Source organism: Micropterus dolomieu, linkage group LG20 (assembly GCF_021292245.1).
Source record: "Micropterus dolomieu isolate WLL.071019.BEF.003 ecotype Adirondacks linkage group LG20, ASM2129224v1, whole genome shotgun sequence".
NCBI classification, from domain to species: Eukaryota; Metazoa; Chordata; class Actinopteri; order Centrarchiformes; family Centrarchidae; genus Micropterus; species Micropterus dolomieu.
The window spans coordinates 21,587,826-21,602,080 of NC_060169.1; the positions used below are offsets into that span (position 1 = coordinate 21,587,826).

The window sequence follows — 14,255 nt, forward strand, 5'->3', positions numbered from 1 at the left end:
TATCTGCCTGTACTTCTAAGCATTGAGGAGACCATTATTTCTGACCAAATCCCCAACTCGTTTGCAGAAATGTAGCCCCATACTTGCAGGGAACCTCCACCATGCTTCACTGTTGACTGCAGACGCTCATTCTTGTACCGCTCTAGCCCTTCGGCAAAGAAACTGCCTTCTGCTACAGCCAGAAGATTTTGCTGATGCAGTGTAACTACCTTGTGTCTTGTTCCTCCTACACAGCTGTTTCTGTTTCAGTTAATGATTGTGTTTCAACCTACATGTTGATATTGACATATTACCAGTGGTTGTTTTTGTCCATTAACTACTCACAATGGATGCTTTACATTGATGTTTTTGCTAAGGAGCATGCTGAACAATTTCTGCGCCATGCGTTTTAAAGAGTGCATCTAGCTCCAGATAAGTAATTTACTACAGCCTCAAATTCAAAACACGTCAAACACAATTGTCAAATCGAAACAGCAGAGGTGCTTATATGCCACAGACCAATTACAGACCCTACAGAGTAGAATGATTAAAGCCCAGGATATTACAAATTAACTGCCAGGGTGAGACAAGTACTAGAGGAACTTCAACATTAGTAGTAAAGCTGTTAAAGGAGCCATTATAATCCCGGACTTCACCTATTACAGGTCTGCTTTTCCTATACACTACTTAGAAACAGGATTACCTTAATCCTGTTTCTACATATGCATTAAGTCAGTAAGTGTAACGCAAGTGTTACATACATGTTGACTTAAAAACAACAAAAAAACAGAGCAAATAACAGAGCAAAAAACATAGTGTGCCTTTTTATTTTTTTACTTTACATGACGTTTAGCTTCCATACCGCATCAGTCCTTATGTATATGTCCTACTGTTCAATGTAATCCATTTTTACTATGTTTCTTTTGTAATATTGTTTATGTAAAATGTACAGTATATGTAGATCTAGCTCATATGAGTTTATGGTGTCTTTTAGGTGGGTTGGGCATAGTAGTATGCATGACACAATAATAAAAACTTAATTCATTCATTCATGATACTATACTGTACAGTCGTGGGAACTCACTATCTGTGAAGACAACACCAGATATCTTATTCTTTAATTTAAATTCTATAGTAGTGTGATTAGGTATATTTCATGGCCAGTATACAGTATTTATAGACAGAAGACCTCTATGGTAGGTATAAGATGATCAACGAGAACAGAGGGAGACCTTGGAATGGATTACTGTGATAGATCTTTACCAAGTTTTAACTCCCCAGGTGCATGGAAAAATATTGAAAAGTAATGTAGGTTTGCGACTTGTGATACAACGCACAAAACCATCAACACAGTCAACAGCAGATGTGTGGTGAGTATTATGATAATCAGGATGTATTACTTACACATTAAGTGGTTGCCAGGCTGGCCACTGTGCTTTCATTTTAATAACTGTCAGGACGTCATCACCCTACAGAAGACAGACAGACAAAAAGACACAAAAACTCAATCTCAGTCCCCTGACATAATCGACTTTTCACTCTTGAATCATCACGCTTCACTGGTGAATGATTAAAAAGGATCCATGGAAGACTTTTTTTCCATATCCACACTTCTATAAAATCTTAATGGTCAGTGGATAATGGCGGTATGTGTGGTCAAAAAGATCTAAAAACTCAACTTCAAAAAAGTAAGAAAAGCAGTGAAGAACATGCAGCTATAGAGCATAGATTAATTTAAATTTGAGGAAAAAAATTAGAGTTAAATATAAAAACATAGCCCAGAAGGTTACAGACAACCTAAAACATACATTCCTAAATGTTTTCAACAGGTAATGAGAGAAGAGCTTGCAACAAAGTCCTCACATAAGTGTCAGAATGTTGGCACAAGTGCAAAGGACAGCTGAAACCAGTTTGGAAATTTCTGAGCAACAACTGTAAAACATTAATCATGCACAAGTTTCATTTCTTTTTCCATGCACAATGTGAAATGTCACCTGCTCTGAAAAAAGAACGATGATTATCCGATCTTAATCCAAATGTAGTGGAGGGAGGGGGTTCTGCTACTGAAGCTGACAGTCTGAACTGTAAATGTCTCTCTTCCCCTTGACACTCATGACCCTACCTGACAGCTACAAAGAATTAGACATGGGTGCATTTTGGTGCCATGTTATTTAGTAGGTTTATAGAAGAAGATGTAAGAATGTATTTTAAATCTGTTACATTTGTGCAACAAGGTACATTTATCTGTTTTTTTCTGGCTTTATTGCCAAAACATGTGTTACCTCTGACATAAATACAGTCATTGGAAGATGAATACGGTGTTTTTGGATTAAAGAGCAGCAGACCACGATCCACCCGGCCCAAACAACCGGACCAGGCACCACGGCAGGTGCGGTGATCACTTAGAGGAGAGGAAAGAGAGCCAGGAGAGGAGCCATGCTGGCCCAGCTTAGACTTAATTCTGCTCCTAAAGAGCCAGTCTGGACAAAATGGGACTCATATTGACCAAGCAACAGAATTCAGAAACTGTTGTCACTGTTGCTAGTGCAAGACTCTGGCAAGATGAGAGGAGGTGGACTCTTTGTGTTTTACATCGATGATGCTTGGTGCACAAACGCAGTCAACATGGACTCTGTTTCCCAAATGTCAGACTGTTTATTGTGAAGATGAAACTTTCATACTTGTTCATGTTTCATGTTGCTGCTGTTTACATTCACCCCATGCAAATTCAAAAAATGCACTGTGGAATGTATATATGCGTCTGTATATATGTTTATAAATAACTGTACGGTTTATTTTATTTGCTATGTTACCACATTTTAATATAGGCCTACACTTAATTATATGTTGTGTGTAGCATGAAGGAACTACAAATTTCGTTTTGTTATGTAGCCTTGTGCTGTATAATGACAAATAAACAACCTTGTACCTTGTACCTTGTCTAAAAGGACTCATCATGAAATGTAATAAAATACCACAACAGCATAAATGGATATGTAGCTTCACAAATAGTATAGTATTGTATTTACGGCGGAGCTAGTGTGTAGGATTACATTGCATTGCATATGTCTTTGCTATTGCATCTAACCCCTGCTGAGGGCATTTTGTGTTTGTCATTGTCGAAAACATAAAAAATACTCTTTCTCTTGAGCACGGTTCATGTAAACAGTGAAACACTAGAGTGTATTTACTTTCAGCTTGCAACCTCACATTAAAAAAGCCCTCTCCTTTCCCCCAGAAGCCACCACAAAACATTTGAATTTTCTCTTCAGACAATGCCAAAAAAATTAAAAGTAATTACTTTTCATGCAAATTACTACTTCTCTTTAATAAAAAGGTGTGTATGTGTATTCATAATGTGTTTAATTGCTGTAATGATGTAAATAACCTTATTTCCTGTGGTCTTTGTTCTGGTAATATAATTGAGAGCACCCCAATCTTTTTCACTGTGTTATTGAATTTCATTGCAACAAATCTGACAGGCTGATAATAAGCACAGCATCCTTGAATCTATTTTAGATTCAAGGATGTTACTCATGGTAAGTTTCAAATTTAATGTTTTTTTTGTTACACATTTCCACAACCTGACACAGTATTGTATTCTCTGTGAAGCTTTACACTTTCGAGTTAACATTTCAGTCCGTATTAAATCATATTTAGTGAGGCACTTGCAAACTACAATGAATAGCAGTTGACAAGTCTGAAAAAAAGAGCTACTTTTGGCTCATGTTCTCAATTCAAATTGTGAAAAAAAAGTGGATGGCTTGTTCTTCTATACAGGGAAACACATTTATCTTTTTTATGACACTAGTTAAGTGTAGTTTGATCTGTGACATTAATGCAGCTTCTCATGTTAATGCATGTAAAAAAAAAAAAAAGAAAGAGCAAAGGCTTACTTTTTTGTTATTAACAGACCATTTGTCTCTTAAATGTGATCTAGGACCATCCAATTTCCCTGGCAGAAGGTGAAGAGAAAGGTGCTTAGAAATATGTGTCTGATGAGGAATAGAGCTAGCAAATATTGCTGTGAGACCTTTACAGAAAGAGATATCTCACAGCCAGCAGCGTCCAAGACAAGGACCACTAGTGAGCGAGCAAAAAAAAAGACCTTCGCCCACAATTTAGTCTATTGGCAGCCATTTGCCAAACAAATTGAACTGTCAAGATGCAACTCAATACTGCTGGAAAGGACACATTTCATGTTCTGCACCTGCAAACCAGAAACAGCAACAGTTTTATCAGTCTCTCTCTCTCTTCTGGCTCTGTTTTACTCTTGGATATCCCAACATAATTATACCAGTAACCAAAATATACATACACTGTATACAATGGGCTATTTCAATTAGTCTAGCCTCCTAATATTTTGTACAATTAGCGTGATTCTGCTTTGAAGGTGAGAAAATGTGAGAAGAAATTCTCCACTGTGATGTAATTATAAAATATCAAAGTGGAGACCAGTGTTTGGATTTTAAAGTGGTGCAGCTCTGTTTCTCTCTGATAAAATTATTTGTTTCTTCTTAGGAGAGGACAGTCTGGACGCTACCCTTTCCCCAAAGTGTCAGTCAGTCATGCTGCTGAGGGCACCACTTTTAACAGGGATCAGAGGATATGACTGGATATAACTGATGTCAGCTTTTAACCATTCACATCAGCTGGCACACTGTGTGCCTCTGCTGATGCAAAATATAGTGCAAAAACTAATCAGCAACACACATTAGGACATTTTTTTAAATAACTTGGAAAGCTTGATGATAAAGCCTAATTCATATCTACAATGTACCAACTTTTCTGTGCTCTTAAAAGTAGAGTGTCATGTTTCAGGATCATCATGCTCATTAGCCACATCACTCAGCCTCTTATCAATTGTCAAATACACAAAATATACAAAGCATATTTGCATATTATTGTTGATGGTATATTTATTTATCATGTATGTCGATGTGATAAGAATGTAAACTGTGTGTAGAAGTAAACCTCAAAATGATCTTCACCCCAGCATCCTCTAAAGACTAAGTGATCCTCTTAGGACTCCTAGTCAACTGGTCAACTCTGGTCAATATTCCTTGTAATATTAAATTGTTACCTCCATTATTTCTGTAAGTCTAAGTAAATTCATTCTCATTACTACTACACATTTGCTTGTTTAAGTTACTTTGTGTATTTGACTTTGCGTATTGACTTTTATCTTGGTTATTTTTGCTGTTTTAGTTGTAGTGAGTAGTTACTAATAAATGTGCATAAAATTTAAATGTATTTGTCTTGTGTTTGCTTGATTATATTTCGGACACCAAACTTTTCAGCCTGTGCTGCCCTGCTCTATATTTAAACTAATATTGATATCATTATAATAACTGCCTATCATGATTCTTATTAGGACTATACAGTTATACTAATAATAGATCATAAAACTACCTCTAATAGCTTGCTACTGAGAAGGAGTTTTCCCCTTTGTTAGGCTTTCATGAGAATAATGATGTCAACAGATTTGTAGTCTCATCATAACGTTGAGCTAAATGTTCTGCTACATGTGTATTAAACAGGGAACAGAGTAGAATCTCACTGTTTGCACTCATTCCCTTCAGGTATAATTGAGTCTTCAGTCAAATGAAGAAAATCTTTGTAGGATCAATATAGAGGATGTGATCCAATATTTCCCATCATTACTTAATAATGACCACAAACCCATCACTTAGTAACTCCCTAGACATTTTGATGGAATGGGTCAGTTTTATAATTAATTGCAGACTTGTTAGAAGAGTGTCCGCAAGCTATTCTGTAGCCAGAGGCTCATCTGCCCCTAGATACAGTACTACACATTTTCTTATTGCAGTGAGCGGTGAAGATGTATTTTCAACATCATGATTTTGACTTAACGTTAAAATGTATTAATTTGCTTACTTAGCAGTTACATTCTATGTTACACATTTGTTTTAGCTGAGCGCTCACAGTTTTCATTTTAGTCACTAAAAAATTCATGCAAATCAAGAACATTACACAAGCAAATAGCCTGCTTCATCATCAAAAGCACAGCTTGCAGACTTCAGCTCAAATATTAATCTACCAAGTCAGCGGCCCTTATACCCTAATCGACTGCATTTGACACTGATACAAATTGCTCTGTGTGCAATACAACTCCTCAGATATTCTATATGAAATGTAATCCCACAACTGTATTTTATTTGTTGTGTTTACATAATTCAGGCAGGGTCAATCCTGTGGCCCTCCTTAAACACTTTGTGTCTGCAGAAAGATACATTATGGTATGGATGCTCAGGGTCCTAATGACTCTGGCAACCCCTGACCTTTTATCTAACAACATCTTCAGGACAGAGCTTCCCCTTGAGCATGAATATGGTGACAGTTTCTATGAGTAGTTGAATAGCTTTTCAAAAATGTCATCAAATGTCATGTTTTCAGAAACAAAGAGCAACTGTGTTTTTAGCTTGTCAACCATGCATTTAAATACTATTGACTTCATAGACTACTACAAGACCTCGTGTGCTTTTGGTCTATAAAGGGCCATGTAATTTGTCAAATAAATTTGAAACCATCAAAGTTTAAATTATTGGGTTAACATATTAGTAAACATTTGCAAAAATGTTCTATGCGTTCCACTCATAACACATGGCTATAATGTAGCATTATCATTTTGTCTCATTTTGCTTTGTTAGCCTATTTTGCAATTTGACTTGCATAAAGGTTTGTATTGGTATCATTGTGAGAAATAGTTGAAATAAAATATTTAAAATAAAATACACTGATTTCAAAAGCGTATTACATATATTTAGCTTTGCTGTTTATCTCTCATGTATGCAATTGTAAAACTTTCCTCTTTCCATAGAGAAATCATTCCATATGTCCATCCAATAGAGAAAATTATTAAAGTATGCTGCCATTAATAAAGTCACTTTTACTGTTTCACACAACTTTGCTGTTAGATTTAATGGCTGTTAGCAGAGAGATTTATTGGCTTAAATTATGTAGTTTGCTCGTATGCGCGATTGAAGTCATGAGCGAGCATAATCCAAAACACAACCACTGTCATACAAAAATCCTGCAATAAACACAGAAACACCAGCATGCAGGCTGTGGCTTTTCACTCAGACATGTTCAGGCTCTGTTACTTCAACGTTCCTGTGTCAGAGGTAGATCAACACCGGCTCCGTAATGTTACTTCAGCGCAGCGAGCCGCATATCGGCACAATACTCCCGAAAAAAGGCAGAGTGACAGCGGCTATAGACAGGCAGGGAGAACAGACAGAGCTGGAAACTCAGGTAAACTCCCACTGCAACGTTACAGTAATAGTTTTATCAGCTGCAGGTTGAACTAATCTATGCTCGTTACATGATCACGGTAACGTTACATTTACTGCATTTAGCCGACGTGCTACAGCGTTAGCTCGCCTGCTGCTTTCAGTAACTATCTTTACTATCTGTGAATCTGTCTCCGGAGGCTCAGCAATGTCAGCACAGCTACATGTATTGGATGATAATGAAATAGTTAGTGAGCTGGACTGAATATTATAACGAGACTGTTTCGCACTTTATAACAGTTAGACAGCAGTAACTTTACTGTAATTAGTGTTAGTGGATGGTTCTTCCTCTGGGTTGTTGTGACCGTTTTGTGGGTCACGTTAGTCACAGCGACAGAGATGGAGAAGCTGTGTATCTGATTATTGGTAAAACCACAATAAACATGAACTGAATGTTACGTAGAAAACAGCGGCAGGTCCGAGCTACTGTAGCGTTAGCTGGCTGCTCCTGACTGCATCACTATAGGCTAACGTTAGTAAACAAATCTCTCCACATTTGCTTTTTACCGTTACATCCTTTCTTACAGGCTAAATCAACAGTGGTACACATGATAGTAACATGGGTCACGCTAGTTGGTGAAGTAATGTGGAAAGCTAACGTTATATAACTTTGCACCGGATAACATTAGCAACTGCTTGGCGTTAGCCTGCGAGCTAACGTGACTTTCTCTGTGTTTCTCCAGCTTTACTAATGCTCACTTTGTTCTTACTCGACATCATCTGAACCTGTTTGGTCTGATAGCACATAAACCTTTATTGTTGTTTTGGATCCTTACGTGGAGCCTGTGTTTTGCTGTGAGCCGGTTGTTTTATGGTGTTAGTGGACTGCATGTTGTTAACTGCCGTGTTGTCGCTGTAGTATTAGTGTATCCGACCCGGAGACCTCACATTAAAAGCAGAACAGTGGCTGATGCAAGCAACGGAGAAAACAGGCATATGCTTAATTTCTGAGTGAGTTTTGCGCCCACTGACAATAAGGCAATGACAATTTGATTTATTAAAATCAAAAACTTACATATAGCCCCTTTAACGACAAAATGTGCAACAGATCATTTTACCTTTGGCACAGAATCCCAAGACTCCCAAAAAATACATTTCTCAATTAACAAGTATAACTGCTCTTGCATCTGTTCAAGCAGTTAAACAAATACGTTTGCCAGACTAAAATGTTAACTGACTTCACTGACAGCAAGAGCAAAAGAAAGAAGACATTTGCTGCCTGCTTTTTAAAGAGTGACATGGATGACAGGTATATTAGAGGAATGTGCATGGTTTGCAAATTGACAGTAGGAGCAAGCTTTGGAGTGAGATGAAGTTTACAGCAACCTTCCATATTATTTATAAAATGATATGCTCCCAATAATAATAGATAGGCTATTACATGTGAACATTATATTATAGCCACAGTACTACTTCTTGAGAAAATAGATTATGTATGATCATTTTATACATAAGCTATCCCAGACAAATCACTAATGTCTGTAGAAATCGGCTTCAGAACATCCTGCCTGCAACAATTGAGCTACTGAAATGGTACACTTCTTCCTGCACTTTTTAATCTTCTTAATAGAATAAACCTCGTTTTCCTGTCCAGTGCTCCTATTATGGTTTCTCATGCTGCTACAAACAAAGAACTGCATGTCTCATCTTCTCTTCATTTCAGATCCACAAAGGGAGGTGCGGTACATTATAATAAATTCCTGGAATCATGCTCCTGCCTCCAAATACAACATGACTACCTATCATTTATTTTGAAAAAATGTCATTATGTTTTCTTTTTTGTCATGTTGTTTCCCTTCATTCAGTAAGTGTGTTTTCTATTTTGCTGTTTTCTTACATGTTTTTTTGTATAGTAAGGCCACCATAGGTTCCTGTTTTTCAGAACAGAACTGAAGGATCCTGTTAGTTGTTAAGTGGTAAGCTTATACCACTAATTTAAGTCTTCCAACTGGCAAAATTATTTCTAAATCCACTCCTTGCTTTTCCTCATGCATATGTCAAAGACAGGCAGAGAGGGATAGAATTTCAAAGATTACCTGTAAGTAGCTCTTCTGCTGCTCAAATAAAGTGCATATCCACTAATAACAGGCCTGTTATTAGTGGATATTGTTGTTAGGGATGTCTAAAGCTGAGCCCTATTAGCAATGTAACATGTACCTTGCTTCTCCTACCCAACACGCACACTAGTTAGCTTTCCAGAGAGCCTGTTATTTCCTTTACTAATTTAATATAGAGCTAAAGCTATAATTCTGCCATATCCTGTATGATGACAGCTAAGGGACAACCTCTCAGGAACTCATTAGAGTAAGCTCAAGAATTATATTCTTTAGAACAGCAAACCATTAGTTACTAACAAACCCACATACTGCTTCTCATTACTTTCACATTTCAAGGTTCCAATGTCAGTGTTTCCTCATTTTAATTGAATTATTAAACATGTATTATTGTTCATGCCGAATAAGCTTCGTGACCCTGAGTCCCATCAAGCTTCTTCAGAACCTGCCAGTCAAAAAATTGTGCTGATTTATGATCTTGAATAGATGCATTTAGGAAATAGGGTGCTTTCATCACTTGTGCAGCACCATAGAGTTCAGTGAATATATGAATACTGATGCATTACCGTTGATCTCTTTTTGTCTTTTACTCTGAGCACTCTTTGACAAAAGATGATTTGCACTTCATTTCCACAGTCTACAAGATTTTGACTTTCAAGAGAAGCTAAAACAAACATCTGGCAAGTTTGTCTAAAGGTTCTTGACTTTTTTTGCCATGCCAGTGAGAATCACCATTACTCTTACAAATGCCCCTAAACACATTGAAAAGAAATGCAAATCGTTTTTTGTAATCAATCATACTGTACTGATACATTGTTTTGTGCATCCCTGTGTCATTAATCACTGTCAGACCACAGCAGCCAGACACACCTGCTCAACTGGACAAACGCTGTGGCTCACAACATAGTACAATGTGTGAGTTATTAAAATATTCTATACAATATTACAACACCTGCTCCAAGTCAATTATGTCACCATAGTCCAGCAAAGCAGGAGCACATTTATCAACATCAGGCTAGTATTTCACTCCTAATGCATTTTATTTCTGTCCAAAAGAAGCACTTTCATGAACTGGGTGTTGTGTGGCAGCAAAGTTAAAGATTATTGTATTTAATAATTCATAATCCATAGTTAACATTGTATGACTGGGAACAATGCCACTATGAATTATTATCTAGTTGTTATAAAATCTTTCATATCACTGATGAATGTTGCTTCAGTTAAACAAGCAACTGTTGTTTAGTGGCCATTTCAGAGCTCTCCAGCACTTGTGAATAAATTCTAAGAGTACATGTATGACACCACAGTGATTTATAAAACTGGTTACTGTTTGAGCCATTTTGGTTTGAGACTTACACTTACACTAGACATACTGAAAAAATCTGTAAAAAAAACTATTTCCAAGGATCTTTTAACTGTTAAGTCTGATTAACAAAAGAACCATAATTAAATAATTTCCTTTCCTCTGTATTGTGGCTACTATTGTAGCTGGGGAGAGTCTCATGTCTTTCAGTATTAAACAGATTTGAATTGTTTATCAGTCACATATAAGGCTAAAAATCCCTGTGCTATACTTTGATGTGCAATATATTACTACTAATAATAAAAACAATAATTTCCACTTCTCCTAAAATATTAAGGCTTCTAAATTATTTCTACAAACTCTAAAACATTTTAACCACAACCTGCATAACTGAATTATGAATACTCAGAATATCAATAAATGTAGACACAAATAATATTTTAATAAAATATTAAATAAAACATTGCTGCTAATAGAAAAGGTTCATGTGCATTTAGTGTCTGAGCAGTGAAGTGCATTTACACACTGTGGTTCAACTGATCTGTGAACAGCATAAATACAGAAAGCCGATTTTTAATCAATACAAACTCCAAACTATCAGAATTCACTGTTAAAGCCGACTGACTGACAGGCGGTTCAGAGGAATGACGTGTCATTTCTCTAAAAGTGTGTTTCCTTGATTCCTCTCTCCTCGCATCTTTACCTTTCCATCTCTCCTCACGTCTTCAGTGGGAGGATCTGAGATGCAAGGAAATGTGGATGCAATTAAGAGATCTGGGATGTACCCTATGAATCCATTACTGGTAATATGATATGACCAGCAATCATGAGCACCATGCAAACCGGATGTGATGGAAGTCACGTAACTCACGTGACGGAAGGCAGTAACATTATTTACCTTAGCCCCAAAATAACTCACCATTTAACTAATACATCACCCTACTTCCTCCTTTGCTACCGTTGTACGGCCACTAGAGGTTGCTGACACAACAAAAGTAAAAATGGGTAGTAATAACGTGCTATAAACAATAACCTATTTGGTCGTTTTTCTGGGGAGGACATGCTGGTCATTGCCTTGTTGTCCTCACCCCACTTGTGTATATAAGTGGTTGTCTGCCACTCGTTACAGGTTCACTACATGCTACTCCGTGTTCATGTGTGTCACCATGGCACACCATAAAAATTTTAAGTCGATTGATTCCCAACCCTATGGGGAGACTTTTTGGGTCATTTTACTTTTTTGCAGGATGCTTTTTCTTTTTATTAAATCTTCAGGACCGCAGTTCAGAAATCAATACATGGTTCTCAAGTATGCAGACAACAATGACACTGATTAGAATTTGCTCTTGACCTGTTAAATAGCGACACTATGTGCTGGAAGTTAGCCCATTGACAGAGGCCTCTGAACCCACGACGCCAAGTCTATCCTGCTGGGGTGGAAAAGCCCTGTCGCAGTCCCTCACACAGAGGATATCAGCCATGAAATTGGCTCAAGGCGAGCTGAGCGTGTAGTCTTTAAATACTGCCTCAGCGAGATAATACTAGAGTAGTGCATGGTTCTCCCATTGGCATAGAAAACCTTAGCAACCCTCATGTCTTTTCCTTTTCTTCCACTACCAGGACAACTGTGCAGGGTGGTAGTTCCTAATGTCCACAGGAGCCCTTGTGCTTCTAAGGTAATACCTTGCTTCACAGTGTTGAGAAGCATTTATTACACATTTTAGCGCAATTACTATGATCCTCTGGTCTTGCTCTGGCAGTATTTTCTCCTGCTCAATTGTATAGTGGCAAAAACTTGCAGCCTTCTTTCCAAAAATAAAAGTATTCACCGTTCACTGTTGCTTGGAATTTATTGCAAAATAAAAAAAATATGAAAAATAAGAAGCATCTGTGTCAGTGTCCTTAAACTTTAACTGTAGCCTCACAGATTCCATTCATCCACTCATGCTGAAGCAAAGGAGGTAAATTAATATATGAAATTAGAATATATATAATATATGCATAAAGGTCAGTTTTCAGAAAGGTTCCCAGAAGTAGGGTAGGTTGTGTTTTTAGCAGGAGGATGTGATTTGGAGTCACCTGCTCCAAGTCGACTTATGAGTAACTGATCTTGTTGAGATGTAAATGGTGAAAAGTAAATTCTCAGTGACTGACTGAGTCAGTTTGCACAATCTCTGACAGTGTTTTCCCATATACTGAATTTACGTAGGTGGCCAACCCAACAACATTTTAGGTTTTACTTTCATGTCATTTTTTAAAAAGTCTGCATGAAATTAAGTTCAAATATCTTCCCAAATGGTACAATAATATAGGACAAATTACTGTGATTGCTTGTGAATGTGATGCTGTTTGGCAGTCACCCCTCAGGTGGCAGATTGCAGAACATACACCACCAAAAATATCTCTACCTTAGAGGAAACACTCATGCATGTGTGGTGTTGTCTCTGGCACAGGTGCTCTCTGGAAAAAATGGCAGTGTGGCTAGAGAATATATTCCTGTCTGTCTGCATGTAAAGCAGTGTTTGTGTATGTATTTCCATATGTGTGAATCATGTCTGTGCTGCACCTGAGCCTTTTATTGATATTGTGGCATGATTACATGCCTGCTCATGCACTAATGAGCAGTCAAGTGCCAACCTGGTCATTCACTGTAAGTGATTCTGAACATCTGTGCGTGTCAATTTTTGCACGTGTGTCTGTGTTTGGGTGACCGGTACTAACACCAACGCAAAGCACTCAGTCTGCAGCGTCAATTATTGCAGTGGATCACGGACGGCTGATTACTGCTGTCAGGCAAATATGCTCATCACAACCGCATTTTGCATGAGCCCCTGCAATCTTTACCTGACTATTTGGCACTGTGTGACCATCGGATCATTTATTGGTTTCTAATAACTTCAGTGGTTTAAGTTAAAGCATCTGTCTTTATGTTTGTAACATTTAAGCACAACAACACACTTACTATACACTATACAGTCACTACATCAACAAGAAACACATGTTAAGTGATTTGCCAGTGGCAAACATGTTTAACATAATCTAATCATCTAATCTAAAAAGTTCATAATATTTGGATTTAGTTGACACTGCATCAAAGGTGTTGAACCCAGTCAATTTTTTGGGAGCAAGTCCGTGGTGGTACGAATTGAATTACATCATTTTGTTTTGTCCATCCATTTTATACACCAGAGAGACAGAATGTTAGAAACACCTTTACGTCATAAAGACCTGACAACTAGAACATGTTGTTAGCTAACAATAAGGTATTTTAACCTTGTTGACATCTATAATTAAACATTAAAACACTGGACGAACATAAACTGACCGATATTGGTAATAATAATTATTTATTGGTGGTAATAAAGTACCATTTCTCACTGTCCACCATTAAAACCAGACTCGCATTAGTGAAAAATGCTTGCTTCAGCTGATCTATCAGTGGAAAGAAGTACTGACTGTACCAGTAAGCTACTAACAGAGGGAATAATATGCTAGAATATTATGCTAAAAAGTATCAAGGAGTACACGCTGCCACCATATCACAGCTACAAGTGTTAAAAGCATAAATGTCTCTCTGTGGAGATGCCTCTCTGTGGGGTGAAGGGT

General features: G+C 37.4%; 1 protein-coding gene across 3 annotated transcripts in view; it reads right to left on the reverse strand.

Annotated features, from left to right (window-relative positions):
* Window positions 1–14,255, reverse strand: part of spon1a (spondin 1a) — a 78,205-nt gene that overhangs the window by 22,451 nt on the left and 41,499 nt on the right. For all 3 annotated transcript variants that reach the window (XM_046033566.1, XM_046033568.1, XM_046033565.1), the window contains exon 7: window positions 1,384–1,448. In XM_046033566.1, coding sequence (XP_045889522.1) covers window positions 1,384–1,448 — 65 coding nt within the window. The remainder of the gene's footprint in view (window positions 1–1,383; window positions 1,449–14,255) is intronic.